The 18,208-nt window shown below is 39.5% G+C and overlaps 1 protein-coding gene across 1 annotated transcript in view; it reads right to left on the bottom strand.

The window, feature by feature from the left end:
- REEP5 (receptor accessory protein 5) overlaps window positions 1–18,208 on the bottom strand; it is a 43,346-nt gene that overhangs the window by 13,195 nt on the left and 11,943 nt on the right. Inside the window, exon 3 of the mRNA XM_067731421.1 lies at window positions 4,119–4,257. Within this exon, the coding sequence (XP_067587522.1) occupies window positions 4,119–4,257 (139 nt within the window). The remainder of the gene's footprint in view (window positions 1–4,118; window positions 4,258–18,208) is intronic.

Below are 18,208 nucleotides of genomic sequence, written 5' to 3'. Positions count from 1 at the left end.
GGCTCCTCTTGTATTCCTGCAATCTTATAGGTTGCTTTAGAAAAATGGGGGGAAAAGGCCAACAATACTAATTCTGCAAAAGATAAAATAGTAAACATGGCCTTAGTTGCAGGTCTCCTTTTCATCCTCCCACACAATCACCTTGTGATTGTAGCAATGGCGCAGGTAAGATCTATGCTAGTCCTTAAAATGGGATATTCTCCTACACACTCTGCAATTCAGAGACCTTTTCTCAGTCAGTTCACTGAAGCCACTCAGAATACGCCACTAATGCAGGAAGAAAGCATTTTTATTGACAGCATAATCAATTTTCAATCATCTCAAGTATATTATCTATTTGGAACATATGCGGTAAATTCACTCTCTCATTCTGGACGCTGTGACATCAAACAGCTGGACACTCACTACTAATGGATGTGCATTTGTTTTACCGTTAGGGAGGAAAATTTGTTGCAAAGCAATTTCTGTAATGTACTTCAAAATCAAATATAAATGACTTGGTGATTATCTTTTATTTTGGATACTTTCTACCTCAAGGGGCCTCCATTAGCAGAGGCGATCAGGAGCAGGCTGAAGTCGGGCTTGTGTTTCGGAAGTCTGAGGTCAGATACTGGTGTGAGTGGTTCTGCTGACGGGATACTGTTCAGGGCAAGCAGTGGGGCCCAAGGCAAAAGCCCAGTTTCCTTCTGTTAGAGACCACAATGTGATGTCACTGCCATCAGATGGATCTTATTAAGGGGTTCACAAATATTTTAAGTTTAAAATATGGACATTCAAATTAAAGATTATAAAATTATTTTTATAAATGCTAAATATCTTTGGATGACAAAAACACACGAAAAATCCAGCAATCTCTGGAATCTTAAATCTTCCCACAGACCAACTTTTTTCCCATTTGTTTTGAAGGAAAAATTTTCTGCTGTGTTACAGGCGTTCTGTGGTAACAGCATTCAAAATTAAGAGAATATCCATGTTTTCATTTAAACTTTTAAACTATTTAGCTTTTTTTTTACCATAAGTGGTTTCATACTGTAATATTCTATAATTTTTTATAATTAATGAATTATGCAAAATTTCTATATCTACAAATGGATCATTTCATTTCATTTAACTGTATGGATGTACTATTAATTCATTTAACCAGTTACCAGTTGACGGACCCTGCAGGGTTTTTTTTTTTAATAACTTTTATTTATAACCAAAAGCGCTGCAGTAAACGTCCTTATGCAGCTCTCTTATTCGTGGTGAATATTTCCTAGGATGGATGCTTAGAACTGCTAGAGTATCATTTTTCATTTTGACAAGAAACTCTCAAAGCCTCCTTTAAAAAGGCTATTCCAATTTATAGCATTACCACCACACATCCATTTCCCAATATATTCACCAATACCAGATATCCTCAACCTTTTAAATACCTGCCAATGTAATGAGCAAAATATGGTATTTCACTATTTTAACTCACATTTCCCAGATCACTGACTACTCATATTTTCTTCTCTTCTGTGAAATGTCTATTTATAACCTTTGTTCATTTTTCTCCTTTTCTTCTTACTTGTAAATGTTTTTATATATTCTGGATATTAATTCCTTATCTAGTGTAAGTGTTCTAAATACATCCTCCTAGTCTGTCATGATTTTATCTTTGCTTATACTGCCCACTGTCATAGAAATTTCTGTCTTGTTTCTATACCTCCAAGTTAAAAAACATTCTCCTATACTTTTTCTAAAACAGAGGTTTTGGCATAGAAGTCCTGCCTTGTGAGGCACTAAGGAGAACAGCTAGGGACTAAGTAGCCAGGGCAGTTCCTCCTCAAGCCCTTCTGCTCCAACCCCTAGAGCTATGAATTCCAACTTAGGAGCACCTGCTTCTAGTGCTGCTGGGGGAGCAAAGGGTGACACCTGCACCTGAAGAGCTGTTTAGTGGGGGAAGGGAATCAACTGTGGCTCTTCTGCTGCCTGGGGGTCCCCACCCTAGGACTCACACACCCCTACACTGAGCTTATGGACTAGCATGGATCAGGGTGTGGCCTCCTCCATTCTAACACCCGATGGAACGGCTGATACTCCTGGAGGAGAAGGAACTTACAGGCCAAAATAACAAGGTATTTGAAAAGTACAACCAGTTCAAAACAGAGACAGCACAATCAACTACAGATTCTATCAGCAGCAGAAATTTTAGAAGTGAATGACCAAGAATTTAAAAACAGCTATACTAAAAGAAATACAGCGACATGAAAGAAGAACAAGAAAACATAGGGAAGAGCCAAGCAAAACTACTAGGTATGAAAAATATAACAACTGAAATAACACAATGTATGGCATAAACAGCAGAATGGAACAAAACTGAAAATTGGAAGATCGGATTGAGAAAATCTCCCAGAAAGAAGGAAAATACAAATAAATATGTTTGAAAAATAGGTAAGTCCAGAGGAAAAGAAAAAATATATCCATAATTAGCAAGAATTAAAAATCAAGGTAATATCAACGTAGTGGCGGCTGCGGGGAAGGAGACCAAAGGATGACAGAGCTTCCGCTATCTAATTTCCTGTAACTACATTTCTTCAGATAGAAAATTTTAAAAGCAAGTAAATAGAAATGTAGACATTAGGACAAATTAAAATAACAAGGACACTCAAAATAGGCCTAAATATAGAAATAAGGAAACAATTATTGATTTCGGGGAAACTAAAAAACTGCAGCAACACTGCATGTACATTATATATATACTATATGGCCCAACTAAACAGTGCTTAACAAGTCATAATAATAAAAGCAGTGAAGCCCTATCTAACCAAAATTATCCCTGAGGAAGATGAAGACATCTTTTATTACTATCAAGCCTGCATGTGTGGCAGGGAGGAAGAAGGAAACAAAGCCAAATCCTTATCTTCTGGTGGGAATCAAGGGCTAATGTGTAGGGACTTCCGTTGGTGGTCCAGTGGTTAAAAGTCTGTGCTCCCAATGCAGGGGGCCCAGGTTCTATCCCTTGTCAGGGAACTAGATCCCGCAGATATGCAGCAACTAAGACCTGGCGCAGCCAAATAAATAAATAAATAAAAGAGCTAACGTGTAAAACATAAAAATTAAAAGGTAACTAAACAAGGATATTATTTAGAAACAGAGGTAAATGACAAAATAATCTGTCATAAATGAAGGGACAGTGGTTGCTTTTAAGGAAAGGCAATGTAAGGGGCAGGAGTGTAGATCATCAAAACTCTTCCAGAGCTATTTGAGTCTTTAAACTATGTCATGTGTAACCCTTACTAAAGCAAATACTTAAGCGTATGAGGGAAAAGAAGAGGACCCAGAATTCATAAGAGCTGGACTCACCACCCTCGGCAGCTTGGGAAGTCTGGGTCGGTGAACCTGAGGAACTATTTACATCCTATGCAACTAACTGGAAGCAAGCCTCTTCCATGGAAGACACCTGAGGAATCAACTGAAGACAGTCTGTCCCATTTAGAGAAAAAGAACCAACCACTCTATCAAAAGATGCAAACTTTTCATTGTCATGTGCCTTGGAGGCCAAGGCTGGAGTTGATACAGGTGCCATTAGGGACGAGTTCAACGTCCTACTCCCTTTCCTCACACAGTAATAGCTGAGGAGAGTTCTCTGGCAAACAACGCTTGGCAGGGCTGATCCCAGACTATTGCACCTGCCAGAGTTATTAAAATGACTTCCTCAGAGAGCCCGTTTCACGTCTGCTTTTTCCAAACCGATTAAGAAATAAGTATTTTTTTCCAGAAATAATGACTCCAGCACACCACTGTGAGTGACTGATGACCTGGTAAAATTTGCAATGTTGACACATCAAACACACAACAGAGCATGAAGAGAGGATCTTGGCAAAGAGCAATGCTTGTGCTAGTTCACAGTATTTCCATCTTTTATTATTATCAAACACATTGTAAAGACACAATTGCTTTGGCTGTTTCCAAGATAATATACAAAATAAGTTAGACATGTTGAATCCTGTCTTCCTGTTTATTAATCTAAGGCAGAGCCACAGATGTCCTATTCCTTGTATAGAGGTCCTGAGATGGAGTTTATTTCAGGGGTAGGGAGCAAAGCAAAAACACAGATGGAAGAAAATGGCAGTTCAGGAAAGCCAACGTACCTTCAGCATGTAGTAGAAGGGGAACCATGACAGGAAGAGGTCAGAGAAGAATTCGGCAATGCTGAACACACCATACACTACCCAGTAGGTCAGCCACTGGGTATCATCTTCTTTGTTTGGACTCTCTATCGCTTTAATTCTGAAAGGCAATACAAAACCAAGTGTATCATGTAGTAAGATCTCAATGAGACATTTTCAAACATACTTTCACAGCTGCCCTCCAACACCAACTGAGAAACTCAGGCAAATGTATGCATCATGTCACTAGATGCAAAAGTACAACATGAAAACAGGCAGCAATGTAGAGATGTCAGGACAAGCCATTATAACTACCTGTTATCAGTTCTCTGGTTACCAGAGAAACCAGCACCAGTTGTCCCCTGGATCTCTACTCTGCTTGAGTCTCCACCAAGGCTCCAGGAAATACCACCAATGACTGGGAACTAGAGTAATCCCCACTCTCAAGTAGGGTCCTGCCACTAGGGATATATCAATAATTCACTCATGTAACTCAGTTCTTATGCACTTTTAATAACTGAAGTACATCATGGTGAGGAGGCATTCCATAAAAGACCTTCTGGAACATAGTTTAGGCACTGTCCAAAGTTCACAACACACTTCATTACAAAGAGGTGAAAACAAACATCATGGTGTCCATTTGGTTTCGACTGACATTATGTGATCCTCAGGCTGTGACCTTTCCTCCTCTTATCAGTTAATATGACTTTCTCAGTATCAACTACTGCTTAAACAAAATTTACTCTGTAAATGAATAGAACTAAATTTAAAATAACCTTCTTTTACTTCTGAATCACAGGAATTTCTTCCAGTCCTGGGAATCCTTTCATTCTAAACCTCAATTCCATAATCTTTTATCCTATCCTGACACATGCCTGGAAACTTATTGTAACTGAGCTGGACTACAACAGTAAACTAGAAGAAACCTGAATCTTGTTTAGCCTATGCAATGGGTTAACTATTAAAAATACATTGGCTACTTGGTAACACGGGTTCACCAAAGAGACAGGCTGATGAATCATGCTGAGTCATCCCCTAAGAAAGCCTCTGAATTAATTGGAAGTAGCTGTGGGTGTAGGTGTGAGTGCCTGCATGAGTGTTTTAAGAAGATCACTGAGCAGGGAAAAGTTATAGCTGAATGAGATGACTGCTAATGAGGAAAAGGAGAGGAGGGAGTGATTAAATGAATGCTGCTTTGAACATCAAGAATAAACACAGAATCATAAAATGAATTGAAGGCAGCTAATTATAAAATAATGGCTTCTCACATGTGGACTGTGTTTGTGTTTTAGCTTTCCTCAGGTAGAAGCTAGCTGATGTAATGGAAGGCCGAAGGAAAAGCGTAGGCAAGCATGTGAACCAAAGAACTAAAAAATGTATACCCTTTACACGTAAGGTTTTTTTCCCCTCTGCGCTTTATTTGGTATAGAATATGGTTTACCTATTTATATTTAAGTGGATTTTTAAAGTTATCATTACGGTAAAAACTTGTTTCTTACACATCCATCCTGGGCAGAGGGGATACATAGTTATATTTCACTTAAGGTCTTAGTTTTGGTAACCAAAGCAGTCCATGACTAACCAGCAAACACACATCCACACACAAATTAAACTGAAACAAACATTTATGAAATCACTGATATTTTCGATTCCATTCTATGTCATTATTATTTTTTTATTGAAGTATAGTTGATTTACAGTGTTGTGTTAGTTTCTGGTGTATAGCGAAGTGATTCAGTTATATATATGTGTATGTATATATACTTTTTAATATTCGTTTCCATTATAATTTATTATAAGACATTGAATGTAGTTCCCTGTGCTATACAGTAGGGCCTTGTTGTTGTTTATCTATTTTATATATAATAGTTTGTATCTGCTAATCCCAAACTCCTAATTTATCCCTCCCCAACCCCACTCCCCCTTGGCAACCACAAGTCTGTTCTCTATGTCTGTGTGTCTGTTTCTGTTTTGTAGATAAGTTCATCTGTGTCATATTTTAGATTCCACATATAAGTGATATATGGTATTTGTCTTTCTCTGTCTGACTTCACTTAGTATGATAATCTCTAGGTCCATCCATGTTGCTGAAAATGGCATTGTTTCGTTCTTTTTTATGGGTAATATTCCATTGTGTATATATAGATATATATAGATAGATAGATATAGATATAGATATATAGATATATATACACAGACACACACCACATCTTCTTTATCCATTCATCTGTTGATGGAAATTTAAGCTGCTTCCATGCTTTGGCTATTGTGAATAGTGCTGCTATGAACACTCGGATATGCATATCTTTTCCAATTATAGTTTTATCTGGATATATGCCCAAGAGTGGGATGGCTGGATCACATGGCAACTCTATTTTTAGTTTTTTGAGGAATCTCCACACTGTTTTCCATAGTGGCTGCACAATTTACACTCCCACCAACAGTGTAGGAGGGTTCCCTTTTCTCCACACCCTCTCCAGCATTTGTTATTTGTGGACTTTTTAATGATGGCCATCCTGACTGGTATGAGATGGTACCTCATTGTAATTTTGATTTGCGTTTCTCTAATAATTAATAATGTTGAGTATCTTTTCATGTACCTAGTGGCCATCTGTATGTCTTCTTTGGAGAAATGTCTATATAAGGTTCTGCCCATTTTTAATTGGGTTGTTTGTTTTTTTGTTATTGAGTTGTATGAGCTGTTTGTATATTTGGGAAATTAATCCCTTGTCAGTCGTATTGTCTGCAAATATTTTCTCCCATTCTTTAGTCTATCTTTTCATTTTGCTGATGGTTTCCTTTGCTGTGCAAAAGCTTATAAGTTTGATTAGGTCCCATTTGGGTTTTTTTGCTTTAATATTGCCTTGGAAAACTGTTATGTCATTATTATTATTTTTTTAAATTTATTTTTGGCTGTGTTGTGTCTTCGTTTCTGTGCGAGGGCTTTCTCTAGTTGTGGCAAGCGGGGGCCACTCTTCATCGCGGTGCGTGAGCCTCTCACTATCGCAGCCTCTCTTGTTGCGGAGCACAGGCTCCAGACGCGCAGGCTCAGTAGTTGTGGCTCACGGGCCTAGTTGCTCCGTGGCATATGGGATCCTCCCAGACCAGGGCTCGAACCTGTGTCCCCTGCATTAGCAGGCAGATTCTCAACCACTGCGCCACCAGGGAAGCCCTGTTATGTCATTATTTTTAAGATGTTAGTCAAGATCCACAGATTCAAAAACAGAAAAACTAATAGTTCAAGTTCAGTCTCTTAAGGAATAAGCTCCCTAACTTATCAACAATATGAATTCAAAAGTTTCCATGCTGATACACTTGGAACACTCTATAGTAACACTGAAAAGTAGGAAGAACTCAAAATTGAGCACACATATTGAACACAACTTTGTAGAAAAGCAAGGCCTGGGAAAAAAGATAGGAAAAGATCACAGAGTCTCATTAAGGTCAAGAGAATTTTTAAATAGAACTTCTATTATTGAAGCAGTTAATTACTGTTTTAATTAAAAATACCACAATGTTCATTTTTTAAAATGTGTCTACATGTCATAACATCATAAGCTAGTCAGAACAAGAAAGAACATAGAAGATAGTCTAACCCACTCAGTGTACAGTTGAGGAACCTAAGACTCAAAGAGATAAGAAGAAAAGTGCTTAATACCGGGATTTCCTGAACCCTATTTACATATATACTGTCTTGTCCAAATGAGTGGATGCAAAATTGTGATTTATAAGCAAAATATATATTTGGTCATTCCAAAGACCAAAATATAGTTCTCCTATATATTTGGTCTTCATCTAGGTTCCTGCACAGCTCCCCAAACCCTTGCAATTTCTGAAGTGTTGAGAGGGATAAAGGTGTCTTTTGTTATGTTAATGAGGTGATTTTTATAAAGCACATAAGGAGGGGAGCTGGACGTCCCTGGAGCCAACTATGTGATTAGAGGGCTGGAACTTTCAGTCCCATCGCTGACCTCTGGGGAGGGGAAGGGGCTGGAGGTTAAATCGATCACCAACGGCCAATTATTTAGTCAGTCATGACTATGTAATGAAGCCTCCATAAAACCCCAAAGGACAGCTTTTTGTCCCTTTTCAGAGAGCTTCCATGTTGGGGAACCACAATGCTTCCTTGTGCCACTCATGCTGGACCCCAAACTCCATGAAGACAAAAGTTCCTTTGTTTGGGACCTCGCCTATGTATCTCTTCATCTGGCTATTGATTTGTTTCCTTTTATAATATATTGGTAATCTAGTGAGTAAATGGTTTTCCTGAGTTCTGTGAGCCATTCTAATTGAACCTGAAGAGGGGGACGTCGGGACCTCTGATTTCTAGCCAGTTGGTCAGAAGCACAGGTTAACAACCCGGGCTTGTTACTGGTGTCTGAAGTGGAAGGCAGTCTTGTTGGACTGAGCCCTTTACCTGTGCAATTTGATTCTATCTCCGGGTAGAAGGTGACAGAACTGAGTTGAACTCTCAGACTCTCTGCTGGCATCTGAGAATTGCTTGTTGGTGTGGAGAAGTGTTCGAATTTGGCCCTCTGCACATGGGTGATTCTTTGACAATGTGCTCTACTGCCATGTACCTATGCTAAATGGTATTTCAACTCGCGTATCAGAATGAGGATGTATCAACTTTTCAGGCAACACAGGGGATTCAAGAAATCCTAAGATGCGGTCTCTATCCTTAGGTCATGTGTAGTTTTTGGTCTTTAGCCAAAGTGGCAAAGCTAAAGAATGGGAAGGGTAGGAACCTAATAATTATTTAATATAACCTTCAGAATAGCCCTATGGAATAGGTAACGTTATTCTCATTTTTGAGAGGAAGAAACTGAGGCTTAGGGAAGAAAAATAACGTGGACAGGGCACCCAGCTGCAACAGCAGAGACTGGGTTTACACCCAAGACTAACTCCAACAAAGCCTGTGTCTGTTTCTCTATCCCAAGCTGTTTTCCTAATTGGGAGAACCACTCACTACCCGACTGCACAGCACTTAGCAAAGTGTCTGGTGCTAAGTGGGCAGCTACTAAATATTTATTGCATAAATATAAATACAAAAGGAGTTCATAATCTTACTTTTGGAAGGGACCAGAGTTCTCTATTGGAGAAAATCAAGGCTTAGAAAGGTTAACTTGGGCACAGAGCAAACAGGAGAAAAGGTCATAGTCTCAACATCCAGATTCCTAAAGGACCATTCCACCCTCCATCCTGCTTCCTTGAGGTGGGGGGATCATTAGAAGTGAACAGGATGGGACTTCCCTGGTGGCTCAGTGGTTAAGAATCCACCTGCCAATGCAGGGGATATGGGTTCGAGCCCTGCTCCGGGAAGATCCCACATGCCATGGAGCAACTAAGCCCGTGCGCCACAACTACTGAGGCTGCACTCTAGAGCCCGTGAGCCACAACTACTGAAGCTTGAGCGCCTACAGCCCGTGCTCTGCAACAAGAGAAGCCACTGCAATGAGAAGCCTGCGCATCGCAAGGAAGAGTAGCCCCCGCTCGCTCCAACTAGAGGAAGCCCACGCACAGCAATGAAGACCCAACACAGCCAAAAATAAATTAATTAATTATTTAAAAAAAGTGAACAGGATGGTATTCTGAGTTGGTGCCCCAACCCCCGGGCCGTGGACTGGGTACCAGTCCGTGGCCTGTTAGGAACCGCACCACACAGTAGGAGGGGAGCAGCAGGTGAGCGACTGAAGCTTCACCTTCTGCTCCCCATCACTCCCTGTCGCTCGCATTACCGCTCGAACCATCCCCCGCCCCGTCCATGGAAAAACTGTCTTCCACAAAACCAGTCCCTGGTGCCAAAAAGGTTGGGCTGGTTCTCAAACTTAGATGATGATCCACATCCACCTTGGGAACTTTTCAAAACTATACACGCCCAGGTCCTTCTTCAGATCTAGTGACTCAAACTCTACCATCTACAGCACAGGTATGTGCTTTTAGAAACATATGCAGGCGATCCTAACACACAGCCAAGTTTCAGAATCACTAGCTACAAGTTCCAGTTTCAGTACCACTTCGTCATGTCATTTCTAGGACAGAAAATCAAAATGATTGATTTGGGTCCCATCAGCTATAGCCAGAGAGGAGGCCACCCCTTTCCAGCAATGAATGAGAAGCCAAGAGAGAAGAAAAGCTCAATCCTAGAGGAGCTCTGAAACTGTCCCAACGGCAGCTGACAGCAATTCTACCACTCTCTCCAAAGTCCTGGGCCACTATCTCTCTAGTGCCACCTCGTCTTCAAATGGCAGGTGTCAGCAGTGACCTTGGGCTCAGAACTACTCCCAGGGGTTAGGGAAGGACACATTCACAAAAGACGGGCACCATGGTCTTACATTGCTCTCTGCCCACTGTTAGTGCCACATTCTCACCACTGGCCCAAAGCCTGGCCACCTAAGCCCAGAGCTGTGGCTCCTTATTCTCTCCTGAGCCACCTGCCATGTTCTAGAGGCAGAGCTTCACCTCCCTCAAGCAGGTGGCAAAAGGAAGCAAGGCCTGGGTGAGCAGGAGATGGGCCTAGGGTGAGGAAGATGGTTGGCAATATTATGGGAGCAGCTAGCAGTCCTAAAAATTCACTGAGCAAATTAGAAATTGTAGAATGTTGAACTGGAAGATATCTTAAAGAACTAGTTCAAATTCCACATTTTATAGACACAAAAAATGAAGTTCAAAGAAGAAAGAGTGATATTAAAATGAATTTCAACTCAAACTAAAAGATTATAGAAAAAAAACGATTATAGAAGCATGTGTTTACACATTTTTTTAAGGGCAGAATGGACTGTTTAAATAAATTTAGGTATATCCATACAATGAAATATTCTGAAGCCTTTGAAAAGGACAGTAACAGGAAAAGATGTCCAAGATATAGTTTTGTGTCAAAAGAGATCACTAATTTTGTGTTTAAAAGAAAAAAGAAAGATATATTTGCATGTGTTTACAGACCAAGAATGGTATTCAGAAATATATATTTCAAGTTGTATACAGTTAATCCTGAGTATTGGGATTGTAGAATTTTACTTTTTTAAGATCTTTACAATGAGTATGTGTTATTTTTTTTAATTAAGGTACAGCCGGTGTACAATATTATATAAGTTACAAGTGTACAGTACAGAGATTCACAATTTTTAAAGGTTATATGCCATTTATAGTTATTATAAAATATTGGCTATATTCCTTGTGTTGTACAATATATTCTTATAGCTTATTTTATACCTAACAGTTTGTACCTCTTAATCCCCTACCCCTATATTGCCCCACCCCCCGTCCCTGTCCCCACTGGTAGCCACTAGTTTATTCTCTGTGAGTCTGCTCTCATGTACTATTTTTTTTTTTAATTTAAGTACAGTTGATTTACAATGTTGTGTTTGTTTCAGGTGTACAGCAAAGTGAATCAGTTATACATATATAGCATGTACTACTTTAAATAATGAAAGTGAGGAAAAATATTTGTTTGGAAGGAAAAAAAACCACAGGGCACCAGACTTTTTTTTTTTATGCGGTACGCGGGCCTCTCACCGCCGCGGCCTCTCCCGCCGCGGAGCACAGGCTCCGGACGCGCAGGCCCAGCAGCCATGGCCCACGGGCCCAGCCGCTCCTCGGCACGTGGGATCCTCCCGAACTGGGGCACGAACCCGCGTCCCCTGCATCGGCAGGCGGACTCCCAACCACTGCGCCACCAGGGAAGCCCAGGGCACCAGACTTTATACAACTACTTTCTCCTATGAGACTAGGTCTCTCTTTAGGGCTTTGTTAAAAACACACACTGGGCTTCCTTGGTGGTGCAGTGGTTGAGAATCTGTCTGCTAATGCAGGGGACATGGGTTCGAGGCCCGGTCTGGGAGGATCCCACATGCGGCGGAGCAACTAGTCCCATGAGCCACAACTACTGAGCCTGCGCGTCTGGAGCCTGTGCTCTGCAACAAGAGAGGCCTCGACAGTGAGAGGCCCACGCACCGCGATGAAGAGTGGCCCCTGCTTGCCACAACTAGAGAAAGCCCTCGCACAGAAATGAAGACGCAACATAGCAAAAATAAATAAATAAACTCCTACCCCCAACATCTTCTTTAAAAAAAAAAACAAAAAAAAACACACTAAAGTGAACATCAGACACATTTATTTAATTTCTCTCTTGAGGAAACAGCTCGTGATTTTCTAACAAACAAACCTCTCTAACAATGATCAGACACAATCTATTGTGTTTTAGGGCATTAAAAGGGCTTCAATACACACAGAAAGGCACAGAGGGAGAAAAGAAAGTCACACGGCCCATCACATGCAATTGACTCATTCTGATTTCCTCCTTAAACAAAGCAAACTATCAAAAAATTATTAATTACACTGGACTATGAAAGAGCCAGGCTTTTCCCTTCATTTCTTCCCAGTGCTCACCTGGCTTTACATCATTTCACCATTCTTGGCTTGCAGCTTTGTATCCTGGTTCTACCACTTACTAGGTATTGGTTGGCCGAAAAGGTCATTTGGTTTTAAGTAGACACATTTTTCATTTTCACCAAGAACTTTATTGAACAACGTATTCATCAACCGAATGAACCTTTTGGCCAACCCAATACATGACCGTGGGCAAGTTATTCTGGGCCTCAGTGTGCTCATCTGTCAAGTAAAGATGATAAACCTCATTGTGTTGCTGTGAAGATTAACTTAGTTGATACATGTTAAGCACTTAAACAGGGTAAGCACTCAGAAATATTACATTAGGTAGTAACTATAATATGGTGGTGATAGTTTATTATTATCATAGAGAGGCAAGAGATTAAAAAGAAAAGAGCAATAAGAACACTCCAGTCCTTCTGGCTAAGTAGAATGGGTAAAGGATTAACAGCATTGTTAATAAGGCTAAAGGATGATTAGGGGAATTACTCATGAATTGTACCTCACTCTCCAAATCCCAAATGCTACAGAGAGTAAATGGTTAGCTGAAATCCAAAAATCCTATTTGCAGGTCAATGGCAACAAATTTGGACGCCGCTGAAAACAGTTTTCAGGCCCATGCTACAGGGGAGGACTGGCCAAAAGTCTTGATGCTGGTATCGGATTGGTACTGATAGGGAGGTAACCACTGGCCAGCCCTTGTCCAGACCACCCAGCGCCAGTGACTGGGTACTGGCTGACTCTACCTTGTTGGCTCATCTCTTTCTTTCTTTGCTGTTTTTTCTAAACGTAAGATCACGAACTTAAAATGGCCAAAGGATAGCGTTAAACATGTGTGAAGAAACCAAAGTTTGAGCAGATATGGTCCTGGGCTACCAGCATTCTCTCCCTCCCAAATTAAGAGTCATCATTCAGAGAACCTAAATATGCTTTGACCCACAGGCACCACTAAACTGCAAGTCCCCTGAGTACTTTATTAGAACGAAATCATGTAAACTAAGGACAGTCCAGGGGGTTTAAATAATTTTGTGAGGCAAAAGGAAGGTATTTTAGAGATGAACTAGTTCAAAAATCATTAACGGAGGCAACAGTCTTGTGATACCTTGGAGCTATGGGCATGGGCAGGAAAGCCAGCACTCCAAGGTCACCAGAAAAAAAGCCTGAACATCTGCTGTCCCAGCCCTGGAATATCAACCTCCAGACTTCTTATTATGCTAGATAATTCAGTGGTTCAGGCCACTGTTGATGGAAGCAGCTGACTGAACCCTGATATAAAAGGTGAGTGGCCCCACCAAAAGCTTTCTAAACCAAATTTACGTTAGATATTTAGATATCTAGGTAACTGTCAGAAACAGCTCTGCTTCCCTTACTGAGGTTTTATCTATTGATTAAATATATCATTGTTTACAGTTAATGCTCACGTAGGAGGGCAGGAAAGAGATAACCCTCCATACTATTTTTAGAATTATTTCAGACACAACACATCCATCAGGGAAACATTCACCTTTACGCACATCCTCTTAATTCAGATTTATGCTATTAGTAAGCAAAATAGATAAAAATGCTTTTCTATATATGAATTGTACCAACCTTTGGTACAACCTTTAGTATTTATATTTCTGTTTCTAATTCTTGTCTTTTTAGGACAAAGTCCATGTTTATTATGTGTAACATGTAAATAGCTTTCAGAGGTATAAGCAATTAACAAATATAAACAATATGTCAAATAATATGCTACCCAACTTTTTTTTTTTTTTTTTTTTCGCGGTACGTGGGCCTCTCACTGTTGTGGCCTCTCCTGTGGCAGAGCACAGGCTCCGGACACACAGGCTCAGCGGCCATGGCTCACGGGCCCAGCCGCTCCACGGCCTGTGGGATCTTCCCGGACCGGGGCACGAACCCGTGTCCCCTCCATCGGCAGGCGGACTCTCAACCACTGCGCCACCAGGGAAGCCCTGCTACCCAACTTTTACCTAATATTTACTATTATAAATATTCTATCGTTATATCATTAAGAAATTAAAACTAGCAAATAGGAAAAGCAGATATGTGGAGGAAAGCCATGTTTTCTAAGCCTTTGAGATATGTCATAGATATTTGTTACTGAGATTTTCTTCTTCCATCAATGACAACTTTAGTTATATTTATCATTGGATGGATGTTGCATTCTCTTACTTTGATGTAGTTATAAATTAAGCATTTTTAACACTATATTAACTTTTTCAGACTCAAAGGTTATTCCTGGTTAATGGGTATTTCAAAACCTTCATTCATGTCATTAAGTTGAAAAATGTCAATTTCCTACAATAGTATGAAGGATAAACTGTGTGTATATTATATTTAGTATTATATACATCTATGTCTACAATGAAGGAGAAGCATAAGATAGATCACAAACACAAAAAGCTCACTGAGAAGTTTTGCAATTATTTATTCCTATGTCCTGTATTCCAAATGGTTTACTTTAAAGGTAGCTTCTAACAGGGAATAAGACTGTCTGGCTTAATCTTCTTTGTTAAAATTTTTCTTAAGATAAAAAGGAAATGAAAAAAATAAGTAAGATTGTTTACCGTCAGTACAAACCAAAACCCTAACTGGCTCTACTTTTCTCCACTCAATTCTTAGTGGTGGGGGGTGAAGTGAAATGGCCAGAGAGGCCCTGTCTAGGTAATCCACCGCAACTGTCAGTGACAGACTCTTTTGGATGCAAGCATACGCCGAGCATTGACCATGCACTGACACTGTACTGAAGCTCTGGGGCCAAAACAGTGATGCTCAAGGACATAAAGTCAAAAACAGTCAAAAGATCATTCCATTCTTAAGTAAGCAGCACACGTGTGTGTGGGGAGGGGTCCAATGAAGGAGTTATGGGAAACTGGAAGTCTCAATGGAAACAAGACAAGTAAAAAATAGGTTTAATATTTAAAAATTGTTCGTTAAACCATGCCCAGGGCTTAGGAACATGTATACCACTGTACCAAAAGAGAAGAAAACCACTAGCCATATTTATAACTTGGAAGAAGAAAACTTTATGGTACTTTATTGCGCCTTAGAATAACGAAGCCTTAAGCTGCTGATCTAAGTACAGGAAAAAGTAAGATAAGGAACAGAAAAAGAGTAAGCGAAAAAAATAAGTGAAAGAAAATACTACTTGGGAGGTTCTTCCTTAATCATTTAAAGTTCAATGACATGGAGTTAGACAACCATGACAATGATTGTCAGTTTTCCTCTTTGTATGTTAATCAAAAGTAGCCACACTTAATTAAACACTTACTAAAATCTTGATCCTGTGCTAGAGTTTAACTTATCCCTTCCTTTTACATTTGAGAAAATTGAGTATTATAAAAGTTAACCTATTTCCCCAGGGGTTAATTCAACTAGTAATTATCAGGTCCATGTACATATGTTTTCTGATCACTCACGCCAAAGAAACTTAGGTACACACTACCTGTACTGTACATGGTTCATATGTAACTTAGCCACTACAGTTCATACTAGCCAAATGATATAAAATTAAGTAATATTATATGTCTTCAGACCACTGGCTTTACTACTGAAACCAGTTGTAGTCATCAATAGGATTTTAATTTTAATGAGTTGATTATATTACCAGACAGGACATCAAAAAAAGCAGTTCATGAAAAAAACCTATAACAATAAAAAGCTTTGAGGTGTGCTGTTGGTAAAGAACAGAAAGGAATCTACTTCTGGTCCATTTGCTTTGTTTTATTTCTAACGTGGTAAGTTATGTTTAATAACAAATATTCCAGAGTTCAAGGTAGAGTCTTTGAAGCATGAATATGAAGAATACAGACCATAATGTTTATAATCCTTTCTGATACAGCAGACACACAGTGTGACCATCCACAGTTCCCACTACGTGTAGGACTGCTTTTGGCTGTGTTTATTAGAGAATGGGAAGCAGGAATTCCTGATAGCTCAAAATAATTTTCCTATTTCCTATTACCTCTGTTTAGCAGTCTGCCATTGCAAATATTATTTGACACATACAGTGTGTCAAATTAGAAGGAAAAAAATCACACATTTTAAGACATGAACAGTATTTTATTTCCATGCCAGTAAGGAAAAGACTTTTCTTCTTCATGGAAAAAAGGTCAGAAACTATGGGCACTCAGAAAAGTACACTTGTTTTTCACTGCAGAGTAGGTGTGCTTTCAAAGCAAGAGAGAGAACCAACAGAGCAAGAGATCAAACAAACAAAGGGAAAAAACTAAACATACAATAAAACCAATTTGCTTATTTACTGTTTATATCATGCCCAATCCTCCTCCCCACACCAAAAAAGATACAATCACTAGCAGCAAATATGCCTCTTAAATATGTAGAAACTATAAGATGACTATACAAGAACAATGAAAAAATATACCATGCTCCTTTCATTTTTAATAGTGTTCTCCTATAGTATAAGATGACTGACTTAATGAAATGCATAATATAAGGTAAATTCACAAGCAAATGCATTTTAAGATGAGTCTGTAAAACATCTCTAGCGGAGATTAAATTACAAAAAAACCAAAAGCAGTCATTTACTGGTCAAATATTTTGGTGTTTAATTATACTGATCTTATTTGTCAACTGTTCACCATTTTGTTTTTTAATGCAAAATGGAAGCTTCAGTCACAGTCGAATATAAAGCATGAGGAATGCTGGCAGTGGGCAGGCCAGGGGAGTCAGGCACCCCTACACCTACGCCTGGCTTTGCCTCAACAGACTTGTGACCTGAGCCATAAAACTTCATTTTGTCTCCTCGGTTTCCAAATCTGTTAAAGATAGCTATAGCCCCAGCAGCCTGATCTCTAAGACCTCTCCTAGCTAACATTTTATAACTCAAAACAGAATGCATTTAGACTATTCAATAGACAGTTAAAAAAGATGAACGCCTGAAGCAATAAAATAGCAGATGCAAACAACAAGGTCCTACTGCATAGCACAGGGAACTATATTCAATATCTTGTAATAAACCATAATGGAAAAGAATATACATGTAAAACTGAATCACTTTGCTGTACACCACATTGCAATCACTAACACAACTTTGTAAATCAACTATGCTTCAGTAAACAAACAAACAGCAGATGCAAATCCTACTGGGACAACCCTCTGTCAATAAAATTGATGGCTCTGTATATATAATATCTATGTCAGGTCTGGCATCGGAAAATTTAACTTAGGCTCAAGCACCCTCACAACCTGCATAAGAACAACCTAAACTGACCTTTCCCAGACAAAAGAGGGCCGCATCAAGATGTAGACAGCAGTCCAGAGTTACCTCTGACATGTAAGTGATCCCTTAACTAGATCACCTGGCCAAACTACCAGAAGCTGCAGGATATATATAGTAGCCATGTGAGAGGGACGCATGATAGCTCCACTCCCTGATTCTTCCACTCCCAGGAATCAGGGAGTGTTAGAATGAAATCAGGATAGGTTTCTGCACCCCCTGCTTATATTTCAACTGCTACAAAAGTAATTTCATTAGCAATTTTTGAAATTGTTTTTAAACTTCTGCTATAATCATTTATTCAAAAAATTAATTACTTGGTAATATTATTGATAGGCACTAAATATCTTAAAATGGCCCATAAGTATTTATATTTGTTTTAAATACTATCTGAGGATATTAAGTTGAAAAACAGAGTTCTCATTCAAAGTCCTAAAAAAGA

The sequence above is a fragment of the Pseudorca crassidens genome, chromosome 3 (genome assembly GCF_039906515.1).
Source record: "Pseudorca crassidens isolate mPseCra1 chromosome 3, mPseCra1.hap1, whole genome shotgun sequence".
Lineage (NCBI taxonomy): Eukaryota > Metazoa > Chordata > Mammalia > Artiodactyla > Delphinidae > Pseudorca > Pseudorca crassidens.
The sequence above is the reverse complement of the archived record's forward strand: the minus strand, read 5'-3'. Positions and strand labels throughout refer to the sequence as shown.